Source organism: Prionailurus bengalensis, chromosome B1, assembly GCF_016509475.1.
Source record: "Prionailurus bengalensis isolate Pbe53 chromosome B1, Fcat_Pben_1.1_paternal_pri, whole genome shotgun sequence".
Classification (NCBI taxonomy): Eukaryota; Metazoa; Chordata; class Mammalia; order Carnivora; family Felidae; genus Prionailurus; species Prionailurus bengalensis.
Genome location: NC_057344.1, coordinates 65,055,178 through 65,071,681, shown reverse-complemented (window position 1 = coordinate 65,071,681; position 16,504 = coordinate 65,055,178). Strand labels below are relative to the sequence as shown.

The 16,504-nt window shown below is 38.6% G+C and overlaps 1 protein-coding gene across 1 annotated transcript; it reads left to right on the top strand.

Annotated features, from left to right (window-relative positions):
- Positions 1-1,208: 1,208 nt before the first annotated feature.
- NPY5R (neuropeptide Y receptor Y5) lies at positions 1,209-10,978 on the top strand. Its single transcript, XM_043566250.1, has 2 exons — positions 1,209-3,610; positions 9,324-10,978. The coding sequence occupies exon 2, from the start codon at positions 9,333-9,335 to the stop codon at positions 10,671-10,673; it is 1,341 nt and encodes a 446-aa protein (XP_043422185.1). The 5' UTR covers positions 1,209-3,610; positions 9,324-9,332; the 3' UTR covers positions 10,674-10,978.
- Positions 10,979-16,504: the final 5,526 nt, after the last annotated feature.

The following is a 16,504-nucleotide window of genomic DNA, read 5'->3' as shown; positions in this document are numbered from 1 at the left end:
TTCTTCTTCTTTTTTTCTAATATGGAGAGGAGAGAAACAATTTCTATGACCATAAAATTTTTCTGAAGATCCAAAAAGTGTCTTTTTCTACACATATGTCTATAATGTATACTTCTTAATGGCATAAAGTCATAGGTAGTCAGAGCTCAAAGGGGATTCCATATCTACTAGTCAAAGCATTTCATTTTACAAAGAAAGTGATGACTAAAAAGGTCAAGTGTTTCGTCTAAAGCCCGGCCAGTAATTTGGAATAAAACATGGATGAAAGCCAGGTGTTCTGGTTGTGTCCATTATACAAATACATTTGTGATTTGTGATTGCATAACTATATATATGTGTATCACATATATGTGTTTATGTATTTTTAACATGGCAGATTTATTTTAAAAAAAGAACCATATATCTTGTTTGGAAATCAGTCACTATTTTATGCTTAATGATTTAATCATTAGAAAATCAAAAGGAAAGATAAAGTGTTGCTTAAGTAGCACAGTGCTTGTCAGAAGAAGGCAATTATGTGTTTATAGTGCCCCCTTAGGACCTCAAAATTATCATCGAATTATCTGGGAAAATGGCTCTATGCACTCAAAATTTTGGGTTAATATTTTTTTTGTTTTCGTTCCTTAAAACAATTGCCTGTGTTTCACAATTATGTTAGTTTCTTGTTTTAAGTCCTAAATATTGATTATATGACAAACTATTACAATTCCAAAGAAATCAATGCATCAATCAGCATCACAAAAACATTTTTGGTAATACCCAGAAATGGCCCTTCCCACATCTTTTAGGAATTAAGGATTTAAATTTACCACCATAGAAACAGTGGCAAAAGAAATGTTCTTTATGAATGTAACATTCTTCATGAATGTAACAAAAATCTTCACAGAAAAAAAATGCATCACATAAAGTAACACTATTTTTCTACTTTATTTGTCACCACTATTCCTATATATTCCTATATATCAACATTACATATCATTTGAGATTATGTTAAAGCACTTTAGTATTCATCCTTCACAAATGGTCCCTGTTATTAAAATACAGCAATAACTTTGACAAAAACAACAGACATGTTCCTCAGAGAAATGTCACTCCAAGCATTGTTTGGAGAGTGTTTTAGTATTCAATAATTTGTCTTAGGAGTCCGAGTGATTTTAACTTTCACCTTTAGAGATATGCTTTTTTTCATAACTGATGAAGAACCATGAGAACTGGAAAACACCCAGTTTAATTTCGTAGCACGTATAAAATCCAACTTAATTTCCCAAATGAGTATTTTATAAATAGTGAGTAGCAAAAATATATAGAGCAGAAGTGGACATTACTATCTGTGTTCCCAGAGGTAGTACTTTACCTGCTTCAATTGACTCCATAAAATAGGAACAAAATTACTTATTATGGTCTACAAAGAGTGATGATGATTAGTTTTGAATCCCTCCTGGGAAATTTGAAGATAAAAGCACACTGATCTTCATATCTTCCTCTTTATGTAGCATACTGTTGGAATTTCAAGTTGACAGTATCTTAGGAAAAAAAAAGATTCTTAATAATTTGTTTATTCCATGTATGTTGAATGTGTATTTAAAGAAGAGATTCTGACTCCCTTTTTGAGGCTTACATGTTTGTGTGTGCAGTGGGAAAGGAATGGTGGGTTAATCAAAATCTCCATCTCAATCACATGTTGCCCTTTTATTTTTAATACTCTAATAATAACAATTACTTCAACCTAAGGGTTGATATTATCAAAAAAACCCACAAATTAGTGGAAAAGAAAACAATAAAATCCATCTTGTATTTTTAACATACAAAAACTTGCACCATAGACTAATATTTTAGAAGATAGTCACAATGGGGTTCATTTAGAAGTTGTTTTAAAGACAATGCATATTTGAAGTAAGTATGTATTATAACCGTGCAACGGATGGAAGCATAGACATTTATGTGGCAATGTGTAGTGCAGTAACCATGCAGATGTTGGAGTTAAGAAAGTCTAAGAACAAACTTTGTTTTCTCACCAGTCCCCCCTTGTTGACATTACCATCCCTCAGCTCACCGACTGCAGGATCCAATGGGCCTGCTCAGACTGACTATTCTGTCAAGCATTTGGGGAGAATGTACTAGCATTCTAGAAATAAAACAGAAAAGAATGAAATAGGAACTGGATTTGTCTGAGGTATTTAAAAGCTCTTGGATGCCTTTCTAGCTGACACAATGACAATGTATAGATCCCTTGGGTGTCATATGTTAAAATTCAGCAGAGAAGAGGCACAAGAATTTTGGTCGACTTCTAGGGAAACCACTAGGGTTTGCTGCCCCCAGAAATTACATTTACAAATCGCCTTGCTCCCAAGAGACATGGTCCTCTCCAGTTTACAGAATGTCCGTCCCATTGGATTGCACCAAACACCAAGCACTTGATGCTATGATTGTCACATAATCATTTTCAGTTTTGAAATATACAACAAATACAATCTTCCTCCTGCAAGGCCATGGTCAAAAACATAGGGATCTCTACCTCCAATCTCCTTCTCCAGTGTGTCTTTCCATCCCTCTCTCTCGCCACTCCCTGCCTCTTACACGCACACGCACACACACATGCACACGCACACGCACACCGGACAGAGAAGCCTAAAATACCTGCCAACTAATGACTGACAAAAATAAGGCCAACCTGCACCACAGATTGGGAAACACTGAGGATGGGAATCACATTGAGGAGAAACAGAGGGCTAAGTTTTGTGGTGTTTTTTGGTTAATGAGTTGTGGGTTTTTTTGTTTGTTTTGTTTTGTTTTTTAAGAAAAAAACCTATGACAATTCTTTATTCCCGAGTCTTCTTTATGTTACTGAAAAGCCCTGGGAAACGTGGATCCCATTTCACCCTCACTCCTCCGCTCCACGCCGATTGCCCACTCCCACAACTACCTCTCCTTAGCAGTGGGAGTAAATCCTTTTTCCTGTTCTCCGCGATGGACCAAATTGCTGACCCCTTTGTGTCCCCTGCCCCTCCAGATCAGCCTCTCCACCTAGACTTCTCCCTTGCTCACTCCAAGAGGGTGGGAGAAAGAGCAGCGTTCTGTTTTGGTTTTGGTTTTCATTTTTTCCGAACAAAGAGAAAACCTGGGCCTTGAAGCTTTTTCTCAGGGAGCCTAAGCTCTGAGAGGTACCCCTGCACTCCCACATCAGCTCAAGACTCCGAGTTCACTTCACCAGGCTGGGGACACAACCGGCAAAAATCCTCCAGCTCGTCAAGTAAACTTGGCCTCGGCCAGCAACCAGAGGCCAGGGTGACGGGGTACCCTGCCGGGGGCCTGCAGCTTCCCCCTGGGGCCCCAAACAGCAAGGTAGGGGCTGGGATGCCCCGACCCCGGGCTTGGGGAGAAGCTGGCGCGGAGCAGGCGCCCTGGAGCAGGGTCTCTGGGGTCCCGGGAGCAGTCACGTGTTCCCGAGGCGCCTCTAAAACCCCCGCTGCTCCCCGCTCCTTCCTCCCTACCCCCACCACTTTCCCACCGCCACCTTCAGGTCCTCCCCCTGCAGCCGCCGCTCGCTCGGGCGCAGGAGCGACCGCGTTCCCGGGAACCGAGGCACCAGCACCGGCCCGGGAGCCCCGAGGTACGGGGTTCAGCCTCTCCCCGCCGCTCCCTTCCACGCGGGGGTGGGCCTGCAGGGAGGGGCCGAGGCCGTTTCTGGCTCGCGCGGCTAGTCCGCTCCGGGCCCGGGAGCCGCACCCCTGTCCCCGGTCCCCGGTCCCCGGGTGTTTTGGGATCTCCCGAGACGGAGGGTAGGGAAGCCCAAGGCAGCGCGGTGGAAAAGTGGGGATTTGGGGGTGGCCGAACAGTCAACTGTTAGGCTTGAAAGGAGAGCAAGGAAGGGACCAAGCGGAATTCTTTAGTGCGGGGCAAGTACTCACCCGGGGTGGGGCTGGCGCTGGCCGAACCCAGGAGGAGTGTCCGGAATCCGAGCTGGAGCTTGGTCAGGAGGAGGCGGGAGGGGGGTGCGTGGGGACCTAGCGCTCCCCCTGGGTGCGAGCCCCGGGTGCAGCCCGGCTGGCGTCCGAGGCAGGGGAACGGCAGCCCGCGGGGTGCTCGGCTAGCGCACAGCCCTAGCCGGGCTCTGGCGAGGTCCCGGGGCGCAGTCCACCGGGCTCCACACGGGCAATTCCACCTGCCGCGCAGTCCCGCAGCTGGCCGCAGACCCGGAGGCAGCCGCGCTCCTGGATTTGCGCTCCTGTTTGCAAGGTGGCCTCAAATGACAAATGCGAGCAATACCAGACATCCATACACCTCGAATTCCACAAACAGGGAATTTTTATCCCCAAGTTCACAGACCTTTAGTTTATCTTTTAAAGAAACTGAACCATTGTGTTGGATCAAAGTCGAAAGACTTGGCCACAGATCATGGAATAGCCTGAGGCTTTCAGCAGAATTTTGAGTCCGAATGCAATTTAAAATTTCAGATTTCTCAAGGGAAGAGAAACTCTGCTGTTAGACTCGAGAAGGGAGGGTGGCGCGTGCCTGCGTGTTTGTCAGCTGAGCAGAGCTGTATTTATCTTTCCAACTCGAATTTTGCCAGATTCTAGCTTTAAAAATAAATCATGGGAATATTGGAGATCATGGAATCTCGCCATTGTTCCAGGATGATAGCAAAATCGGCAATAGTTGATATTCTATCATTGCTAGAGGAAAAAAAAAATTCATGTATTTTATTCTTTTGTGTGTGATTGGCATCCTCTGTGAAAAGATGTGCATTTTCATAAGACAGGAAATTATCTTAACAAAAGAACCTTATTTAAATATATAAGCTGTCTTTTAGAATCCTCTGAGTTCCCCCTATTATTCTTTTTAAGAGCTATCTACCTCACATACTTACAGTCTATTGGGAAGATTTAATTTGTCTTGGTGGCAGATATAGATCGATTTTTATAAGAAAATTACAATATCAGAAAATTACACTAAGTCTACAAAGACTTTTTCACAGTCACCACACTTTGAGGAAGAACTTTTATTTTTTTCCACTTTTTACTGTGAGGGTTGAAGTTGGATGTACAGCCCTGTGGAAACTGATGGTGAGAGAGAAAACTGGGTACGAAAGAAGAAAAGCTCATAAGTAAGCACAACAAAGGTTTCACACAGTCAGCATCAAGTTTCCTCTAAAATAATATTTCATTTTTCAAACATTCTTTGTGGTTACATCTCATAATTTGCTTAGCACTCTGAGATGAAGGAAAGTACACATAGGGCATTACTTTTATTATGTGTAAAGTATGTTGCATAGGATTGTACAGTGTTCATTATAACACTTGTTGAAAAGCAGATCATTATTAAACAGATTTACGTTTCCATTATATGTTTGCTTATTGTGCTTTTCAGGGAAGTGAAGGGGTAAGTTTAAGAAAAGAAATCCTTTGTGGTTTTGTTTTGTTTTGTTTTGTTTTCATTTTAAAGTAGTTCCTCTACCTTTGTTTTTTCAATTAAAGAAAAAAAAAGACAAATCTTATTGGACAACTATTTCCTACTGTTTAAAACCTCCCCTGGCTATTGTCAGGGAGGAAGAAATTTTTCTTTGTCCAAAGTTCTTCTAGTTGGACTAAGAATTAAATTTCCCTGAGACAGATTAACAGGAGAAAATCAAATTTAGTTTCTACCTATGGGGAATCTACACAGACATGGAAATTCCAAAGACAGGCAAAATGAGGCATATGTGTCATCCTAGGCTAAGGAGAGGGGTAAAGGAGGAAAGCTACTAGCAGGAAGGTAGGAGATGTTTGGAAAACAAAGGTTGCCCTGTTATACAGTTAAGTTTCTTAGGTAAAAAGGAATCTCTATAAATAGCTCTTTTGTGGGTACAGGTCCCCTATCTAAAATTTTTTAGGCAGTTGGTGGGGAGGTCAAAGTTTCTTCCTGAGTCTTTTGGGTCTTGGTTATTTTCAGCTCAAAATAATCTGCATGCCAACGTCTGGTCCATTTTGGACCCCCTGCCCTTGGGGGGGGGGGAGCCCTATAAGAGGGCACTTTTAAAGAAATAGCTCTGCATCCCCTTTCTTCTCCCCCTATTTGCAATATCTCTCATTGTGAGAAGTCATTGGAGCAAAGATTCACAAAATGCTCATTTAGTGCAGAGCATCATGTTAGGTGTCATGTTTATTTTTATGTTTAGATGGGATGGATCGGTTTGTGTTAGAGGAACAGCAGCACAGTCACACTAAAATAAAATGAATGTTAAATGAATGAATGTTAGGAGAGGGAAAAAACATAAGAAAAAATGATAATTTATCAATCTGTCAGTAGGTACAAGTAAGCATCCATGATTTTCAGCAACAGTGTGTTTGTGCTATAGTAAAAAAGTATATCACTAGCAATCAGGAGAATGTCATTCATTCATTCATAATCCATTTAGGGCCTTTTATATCTCAGGCACTTGCAGTCTATAATTAATTACTTGTTGTGTAACCTTGAATTAACCCCTGGAAATATTACCACATAGTACCTTGTATTTGTTACCTTTATGCCAGAGCCTAGCAGAGCACCTAACACATCAGCTGTTCAGTAAATGCTAGTTGAATGAATAAGGGAAGGAACAACTAATCTTAGCTATTCATTAATAAAAGGAGCCTCCCCTTTAAAATTGTATTTAAAGTAGAGTTTTTTAAGGAGGGCAAGAAGTGTTGCCCTCAGTGTTTCCCGTGTCCAGTGAATACTTAGGATGACATTTCCTTCATCTGCTTACTGATAAGGCAGTGGTTTTTATAATGTAATGAACTGAGGATTTTATGGACATGTATCGTTAGAGAAAAATTTTAGTGACACGATGCAATCTGATGTATTTCTTTTACATTTAAATAAAAACACGTTATAAATATTTTTTGCTATTTTAGTTTTATGTTGCTTATGTGATAGCCTTTATGACTGAAGATGCCTCATTTAAAATTTTAAAGTGCTAAACTTTCACCATTGTCTATGGATGTATCTCCTCATTTCATTTTAGGGCCATTTGAAAACCTGTCTAATTTCAGTGGTTCCTATATATATATCTATGTAAAAAGACATACACACACACACACACACACACACACACATACACATATATATACATAGACATATAGTCACACTCTATCCTGAATTTTCCTATATTCCCCAAATGATTCATTTCTATTATTTCAAGGTTGGGAAAATTAAATTATTTTCTTAAGTGATTAATAGCAAGTGTTTACTTAGTATCCTCTATGTACAACATAATTCTCTTAAGCACCATTACTATCATAGAAAGAATTAAGACATTTCCTTTATCTCCATTACAGTCCAATGGAGAAGACTGACCGCTGCATTGGAGACAATCTGAAGTTAAGCCTCAAAACCCCATTGTTTCTATTACCCCAAATTATGTTGCATTTCCTCTTCCTTCAAAAAATTGTGGAGAGTAATATTTTACTTTAAAGGAGCATCATCCTCCAGTTACATGCCCCAAGAAAACACAAAGCCATTGTAGAATCATCTATGCAACTTCTCTTTTGTCCTTACCTTGGTAGTAGAAAAAGCAATCAGTAACCACAGATCCACAACAAAAAAGGATTGTTTCAAGAAAGTGAGTCAAAAGAAGAATGAATAAGCAGGATACACAGGAACAACCTGTACACGTTATAAGTACAAATAGGATTATAAACAAGGTAGATGAAACCAGGGGTTATCAGAACCCAGGAAATTAGGCAAAAAGGCCAGTCAAGGCTACTTAGATTAGAAGCTCACTAATCCATTCAGAGTAGTTACTGGGAGGCAATTATCTGATAATATGATGAATAAAATGATTCAGTAGGCCACGTGAGTAACTTTTTTTGTTTTCATTTTTTTTTAAGTTAATTTATTTTTGACAGAGACAGAGTGTGAGCATGAGCTGGGGAGGGGCAGGGGGAGAGAGGGAGGAGACACAGAATCCTAAGCAGGCTCCAGGCTCCAAGCTGTCAGCACAGAGCCCGATGCGGGGCTTGAACTCACAAATTGTGGGATCATGACCTGGGCCTGTCTCTCTATGTCTCTGAAAAATGAATAACCTTAAAAAATAAAAAAAATAAAAAGAGGACAAGAGGTCCCTTTTGCCTCTTACTGATATATTACAGACAGTTTGTGTTTCATCAGACAATACTGTCAAATCTCCAATATGTAGCAATAAATAAGAAATACCATTGTGCTATTAATAATATTACATTATTAATTTTGTTTGAAATGAAAAAACATTATGGGGTATGATATTGGTATTATACATTTAACTTTAAGATATAAATTTTCCTTTGGCCATATGAATGTATTCAATCTTTTTAAAGCTGAAAATTATTTTCACTTTTTAAATTAAAAAGTAAACAGGTGATTTTTTTTTTAAACACTAGCAGACTGCTGGCCAGTGGCTATCCTAATTCATGATAATCTGGCACCTCTTAAAGGACTAAGAATTGATCATGGAATGACTGCCATCCAGTATTGTGCACACGGAGTCAACAGTACAGCTTGATAAACACTTATTAAGTGCCTAGTATATACACCTAAGTCCTGGGGTGATCTTTCTACACTTGAGAAGCTTAAATTTGAACAAGATAATATTTAAGATACTAGACACTTGTTTGAATTTTTCATTTTTCCATAAATATTTATTTAGCACCCACGATGGTGAAGTTATTGGGCCATGGATTGTGGTAGATGCCACAGTGAATAAAGGACAATTTTCCGCTTTTCCATTGCTTATAAATAAATAAGGGACGCCGCTATGCATTTTAATTGCATAGCAAAGCAAATTGTGACATTCGCATCAGACAGCTATAAACAGAGCAGTATGGGGGTTCCAAAGAGGAGATCACATCCAGTTGAGTAGACTAAGGAATACTTTAGCATAGGTGACTTTTAAGTTTGACCTTGATTGAAGTTGAAATGAAGGAATGTTTAAGGTAAGATTATGTGACCACACCATGAGTAGGCACCGTGACAGGATAAATAATAGCGATGAGCTGTTGTAAATTAGGTATCTTGAAGCTCTTACATATATTTGCCTTTTCCTTCCCTTTCGTCATATCTACATAAATTTAAAAAACAAGGTTTGCTATTTTACAACACATTAACACACCCCAGAAGTGATGGTAGGCTTAGATTTACTGTAATTGTTATTGGCTGATATTTGCTGTGCTCTTAGAACCAGTTCAAGACCTCCCAAAACTTTTTTGGGAGATTAGTAAGGTAACAGGAGCAAATTGTAAAATTTAGTTTCACTCTCAGTGTATTAATTTATAGTGGTCATGTAACTTTTTTTTTTTAATTGGTAACTAATGTCTTTTTATTCCAAGCAGGACTGTGATATGGATTTAGAGCTCCAGGACTTTTATAACAAGACACTTGCCACTGAGAACAGTACTGGGGCCCCTCGGAGCTCTGATTTCCCAGTGTGGGATGACTATAAAAGCAGTGTAGATGACCTGCAGTATTTTCTGATTGGACTTTATACATTTGTAAGTCTTCTTGGTTTCATGGGGAATCTCCTTATTTTAATGGCACTCATGAGGAAGCGTAACCAGAAGACTACAGTAAACTTCCTCATAGGAAATTTGGCCTTCTCTGATATCTTGGTTGTGTTGTTTTGCTCACCTTTCACACTGACCTCCGTCTTGCTGGATCAGTGGATGTTTGGCAAAGTCATGTGTCATATTATGCCTTTTCTTCAGTGTGTTTCAGTTCTGGTCTCAACTTTAATTTTAATATCAATTGCCATTGTCAGGTATCATATGATAAAACATCCTATATCTAATAATTTAACGGCAAATCATGGCTATTTCTTGATAGCTACTGTCTGGACGCTAGGTTTTGCGATTTGTTCTCCTCTTCCAGTGTTTCACAGTCTGGTGGAACTGCAGGAAACATTTGGCTCAACATTGCTGAGCAGCAGGTATTTATGCGTTGAGTCGTGGCCATCCGATTCATACAGAATTGCTTTTACCATCTCTTTATTGCTAGTTCAGTATATTCTGCCCTTGGTGTGTCTAACCATAAGTCATACCAGTGTCTGCAGGAGTATAAGCTGTGGGTTGTCCAACCAAGAAAGCAAACTAGAAGAAAATGAGATGATCAACTTAACTCTTCATCCATTCAAAAAGAGTGGGCCTCAGGGGAAACTTTCCAGCAGCCAGAAATGGAGCTATTCATTCATCAGAAAACACAGAAGAAGGTACAGCAAGAAGACAGCGTGCGTGTTACCTGCTCCAGCAAGACCTTCTCAAGAGAACCATTCAAGAATGCTTCCAGAAAACTTTGGGTCTGTAAAAAGTCAGCTCTCATCATCCAGTAAGTTCATACCAGGAGTCCCCACCTGCTTTGAGATGAAACCTGAAGAAAACTCAGACGTTCATGAAATGAGAGTAAACCGTTCGATCATGAGGATAAAAAAGAGATCTCGAAGTGTTTTTTATAGACTAACCATATTGATATTGGTGTTTGCTGTTAGCTGGATGCCACTACACCTTTTCCATGTGGTAACTGATTTTAATGATAACCTTATTTCAAATAGGCATTTCAAGTTGGTGTATTGCATCTGTCATTTGTTAGGCATGATGTCTTGTTGTCTGAATCCTATTCTGTATGGATTTCTTAATAATGGGATCAAAGCTGATTTAATTTCCCTTATACAGTGTCTTCATATGTCATAATCCCAAATGTTTATCAAGGAAAGAACAAATGTTGGGATGGTCTAAAACACATTCACAATAACTATTTATGTATAGTAAACACGTTTTAGTAACATGAAATTCAATTTATGTATAAGAGTTCTGGATTTGAATGTCAATTCATAATATATGGAAGATAATTTTCATGTGTTATATATAATATGATGAGTTCATTTAGTTACATAAAGTCAATGTCAGTACACTCTGTAATTTCATTTTAAATATGGGGCACCTGGGTGGCTCAGTCGGTTGAGCGTCCGACTTTGGCTCAGGTCATGATCTCGCGGTCCGTGAGTTTGAGCCCTGCGTTGGGCTCTGTGCTGACAGCTCAGAGCCTGGAGCCTGCTTCAGATTCTGTGTCTCCCTCTCTCCCTGCCCCTCTGTCACTTGTGCTCTGTCTCTCAAAAACTAAATAAACATTTAAAAAAATTAAATAGTAGTTATATTAAGTTTCATTTAATCTTGTCTTGTAAACGAATAAATTGTAATTTTTATTTAAAATAAAAGTTATATCGAACCAACTCAGTATTTTTGGTTGAAAATTATAATAAGCAAAAATATTTTTCCTAAGGATCATTTAATTTCAAATGTGAGGAATATATATTATCTATTTATCTTCAATTCCACTTCACAGGCTTCTTAATATTTAGGTTGTGAAAATACCAAAAACATTTAGGATGCTCAGCAAATCATAACAAATGACACATGTATGCCCAAGTCATGATCAAAATTGTAAGCATTGGGTACAGTTTTGGCAGGAAAACACTTATTTCCTGTTATTGATAATTGGTCAGATTGTTCATTTACTCCCACTATCCTAGTAATACACAATTAATTTACCAAATAAAAGTGGATTTTAAATCTTTTCTAGTCTTATACCACATTGACACTATCGAAGAAAGATTGTTTTCATGTACATCTTTTATAATCTAAAATGTGAAGTGTAAATGGTATATGTATTTCTAAATATTAAATAACTTTTTAAAAATACTTAGTGTCCACAAGAAAAAAAGGTTAATTTTTTTGGCCAAGATATAGAATGATTCATATACTTTGTGCTATTTCAGTAGTGAGGTCTCATATACTATCTTACTAAACTTTACAATTGAGACTTTTTGTTTATTCCAGCCGGTTTTTTTAAAAAACTGAGCCCCTGAAAATTGAATATTTTCATATATGGCTCATATGTGCAAAATGACATTGCTGTCTTCATTTTGTACAACTGATTTAACGTCCCTTGTAGTGATTTCTGTTCACAAAGGAAAACAACAAAACAAGAAACATTTTAGGTTTGCAAGTAGGTAATTCGGGTAGTTTTTTAATCTATTGAAAATCCAAAACCTCTATGGCGGCTTTCTTTCACACACCCTCCGCCTCCTTTGCTACATGTTGCCTACACATGGGGGAAGCTGAAAATGGTGCTAGTTCACATGGTATCCCAAGCTCACTCCTACTGAACTCCAGCTGAGGAGTAACTGTTTTGCCCGGTCTCCATGTTATGTACGCCTGTGTAATTGTATGGTCCGTCCTAAGCAAGGTCAGGAGCTGAGAGTCCAACCCCAGTATCCTCCACCCCTACTGACACTGCATCGATTGTGTGGTTGCATAGACACTCCACCATGCCCTCCATTGTGTTCTGAGCCCGGGCTCTTCTGCTCTATCGGGTCTTGTACCTGCCAAGTCTGGCGACTGCTGGGAAACTTTAAATTCGTGACCAAGAACTCTGCAGGAGCTTATGAAATTCTGTTCCTCACATAGATCACTGAGAACTGAAGCAGGCAGCATGGATGTACTGAGTTCTTCTCTGCCCACACACTATGAGCTGCCATATCTACATTGCTGTGCTCACCCTATGTTACCACAAAAGCACTCTGCTTTTCAGTCTTTTTCTAGATTTTCAAATATGAAACTGTGTACACTCCCCTCTACTTTTAGCTTCTCTCTGATCTATCTGATGCTATATTAATGTCCTCCCCAAGTTTTTATATGGCCACAGATAGAAAAAATGAAAGAACTTTGGTTCACTTTTGCTTTTCTTTTTCTCTCCTTTTTTTTATTCTAAGAGCCTCTATTTCTTTCTGCCTACAAAGGTTGTTCCCTACTTATAATATCTTCGTTTTTCTCTTCACTATGCCTTACAGTAAAAATATGTTCAGAACATCAAGGTTTGCTTTTGGAAAAGGAAGCTTTTGTGATTTAAAACCCGTTTCCCCTCATCAGTGCTTAGATTCAAGTGTATTAAGCAATAAACCTTGACCAAAACCAAAAAGTCTAGGCTGAAGAATGACTTCTTATTTCTAAAAGCAATAGGATAGATAGATAGATGATAGATAGATAGATAGATAGATAAAAGCAATAGGTATTTTCACTTTCACTAGGGCAGTCGATTTCAAGGCATAATTTTAGTGGCTAGAGCGGGATGGGGGTGAGGGGGAACTCACTGATAAGTGCAAATATAAATGTATAGGGAGGTATTTTATCATGTTAGAATGAATTATATTAGTAAATGTACAATACCTGTCAAACTTCACAGATTTTATGGTTGCTGAGAGATGAGTTTAGTTAAACTGGATAAACTAATTTGAAGTATTTATTTTAAAGTTTATTTATTTTGAGGGGCGCCTGGGTGGCGCAGTCGGTTAAGCGTCCGACTTCAGCCAGGTCACGACCTCGCGGTCCGTGAGTTCGAGCCCCGCGTCGGGCTCTGGGCTGATGGCTCAGAGCCTGGAGCCTGTTTCCGATTCTGTGTCTCCCTCTCTTTCTGCCCCTCGCCCGTTCATGCTCTGTCTCTCTCTGTCCCAAAAATAAATAAACATTGAAAAAAAATTTAAAAAAAAAATAAAGTTTATTTATTTTGAGAGAGAGAGAGAGGTCGAGGGAGGGACAAAGAGAGAGAATCCTGAGCAGGCTCCATGCTGTCAGTGCAGAGCCCGACACAGGGCTTGATCCCACAAACTGTGATATCATGACCCGAGCTGAAGTTGGTTGCTCAACTGACTGAATCACCCATGCTTCCCTGAATGTTCTTAATAATTGAAAGTTGAGAAGTTTGACGGTATTGGTGGATAGACACCATAATGGTTTGGGAAGTTTATTATGAATAATAATTTCTTCCATGGAGTCTTGGTTAGAGAGTTAAACAATTTATGTTCAGTCAACTCTCTATTGCTCTGGAGCTGATTATCTTAAATCTCCTATTCTTTTCTGGTGTCTGACTTGATCACAAAGCATGGCTAGGGGAAATAAAAAGAGATGAAATTATAAACAGTCAACCTCATTACTTTTAACAATTATTCTTAAATAATTATTTCAAAAAAAGATGTTAAATTGAGTTTTAGTTGTTATTTAAATTCTTCTTGCTAGCTATGTTGTCCATTACTGTGGGTAATAAAACACTAAAACAAAACAAAAACTGAGAAGTCACAAAGAACAACTAAAATAATTAAATGACGAAGCAATGTATATGAGGATTACTTCATTCAGATAGTATTGAGTACGTACTGTGTACCAGGAACTCTTATAGGTGCTTTGGGATATAACAATGAAAAAGATCCCTGCTGTTCTTTGTTTGCCTTCTGGGAGAAAGGGGTCAGTGGCAGGAGGTGGACAAACAATAAACAATAAGACAATACAAAGTGAATTAGGTAGTAATGATATATAGATATATAGATATATAGATTAGTATATAGATAGACGCATTCATTTCCTAAGGCTTCCTTAACAGAATGCCACAAGCTGGGTGACTTAAAACAACAGAAAATTATTGTCTGACAGTTCTGAAGGCTAAAAATCCGAAATCAATGTGTCCACAGGGTAACGCTCCAATGAAAACTTACAGAGAAATCCTTCCTTGCCTCTTCTTAGCTTCAGGGTTAGCCAGTGGTCTTTGGTGGGTTTTGCAGGTGCATAAATGGTCTCTGTCTTCATCATCACATGATGTTCTTCCTATGTCTGTGTTCAAGTTTCTCTCTTCTCTGTAAGGAGATCAGTCATGTTGGAGTAGCCCCCACCCATGCCCCCATTCCAGTAAGAACTCCTCCTAATTTAACTAATTACATCTGTTAAGGATCCTATTTCCAAATAAGGTCACATTCTGAGGTCCTGGGGTTAGGGTTTCAGCATTTCTTTGGTGGGGTATGTGTGTAGAGGGAGTGCAGTTAACTCCTAACAAAATGGTAGTGGATATTAGTAATGATAAGAGCCTTAGAACAATAAAGAGCAGAGTCAGAAGGGGTGTGCATTTGTCAGGAGAAGCAAGAGAGTTGGATGTAATTTCTAATGGGATGCCTCCATCATCCTCATTGAGAAGATAACTTTTGTGTAAAGATTTGAAAAAGGCAAGAAGCTGTGTGGCAGTAAGGAAAAAGAGCACTCCAGGCAGAAAATATGGCCAATGCAAAGGCCTTGAAGTTGGAGCACATTTCAAGTGTTAAAGAACAGGAAGGAAAGCACTATACCAGAAGTATAGTCAAGAGAGAGAAATTAAATAAGGAGCTAATTCAAGGACGGCTCTTATAGGTTCTTACAGGCATTTGGAAGGATGTTGATTTCTACTCTTCAGAAAATTGAGAGCTATTGTGAATTTTGACCAGACTTAGGATACAATATGACTTACATTATGAAAGGATCATTCTAGCTATGAGAAGAAACTATGTTCCTCTGTCTTCTTTTATGATGTCAGCAAACAAGAATGCTTAATATCTATCTACCTATAGATATACACATTAAGGCATTAAGTAGAAGTATGTGTGTATATGTACATACATAGGCACTAAGCATATTTATGTATGTGTAAAGAGAGAGACATTAAGCATTCCTTTTTTCCTAAATCATATATATGCATATGTGTGTGCTTTAATTCCATAATTTCTTTTACATTTTTTACATTAAATGCATTAATGGAAAGATACTTTCCTGTATCCATCATTTGGCTACCCAATGGTATAGTTCTTTCAGGAAAGACAAGATGAATACTTACTACTACCTCTTTATTTTCTGGATATCAGAAAATAAATGATATTTTATTTAAATGAAACATATTCATGTAAACACATTTGATAGGTTTGGATACATTGCCTTTATTGTTATTATTAATAAGAAGCTCAAATAGTTTCATCTTTGGCTAATGGAAGTCTCCACAAATCGGCTCTGGGTCATTTTTGTTTTTTTGATCTAGTATTTGTAATTGTTATCTGTGGGAAGATCAGGTCCAATAGCTAGTCAGTCATCCACATCTGATGTGGAACTTCATTATGCACATTCTAAGTCATAGGTGACAAAGAGGAAATCTGAAAAAATGATAGTTTCTCAACCATGGGATTTCAAATCTCTCTTTCTTTCTCTCAGAAGGTGTACTAAGGCATTGAATTTCAAGAGCTAGGCAGTATAATGTAGAACTTAGATAATTTAGGAGGTAACTTTTTCACATACTGTGGTGGCCAGAGTCCTGCACCACTCTCAAATTTACCACAGAAGTATTTTTGAGGATAGTGATTTAAGGAAAACTGTCTCTCTACCCAAAGAATATTTTGACACCAAATGTGTGGGGTTTTCCCCCACACCAACCACCAATTCTCCAACTCTTGGAATAATAGTTGAGTGTTCAATAACTTAATTCAATTCTGACACTAACTACCTGGAGTTAGCACAGATCTCACAGGCAAGGACTCCGTCCCAAAAAACTGCTCCTACTTCAGACACTAGTCAGAAATCTCAGGTTGTCAAATAATTGACTATAAATCTCGGGTTCCCACAATCCTTAGAGACCAAATATATATTTCATATTATATTAATATTACTTTACAGTGATAAAA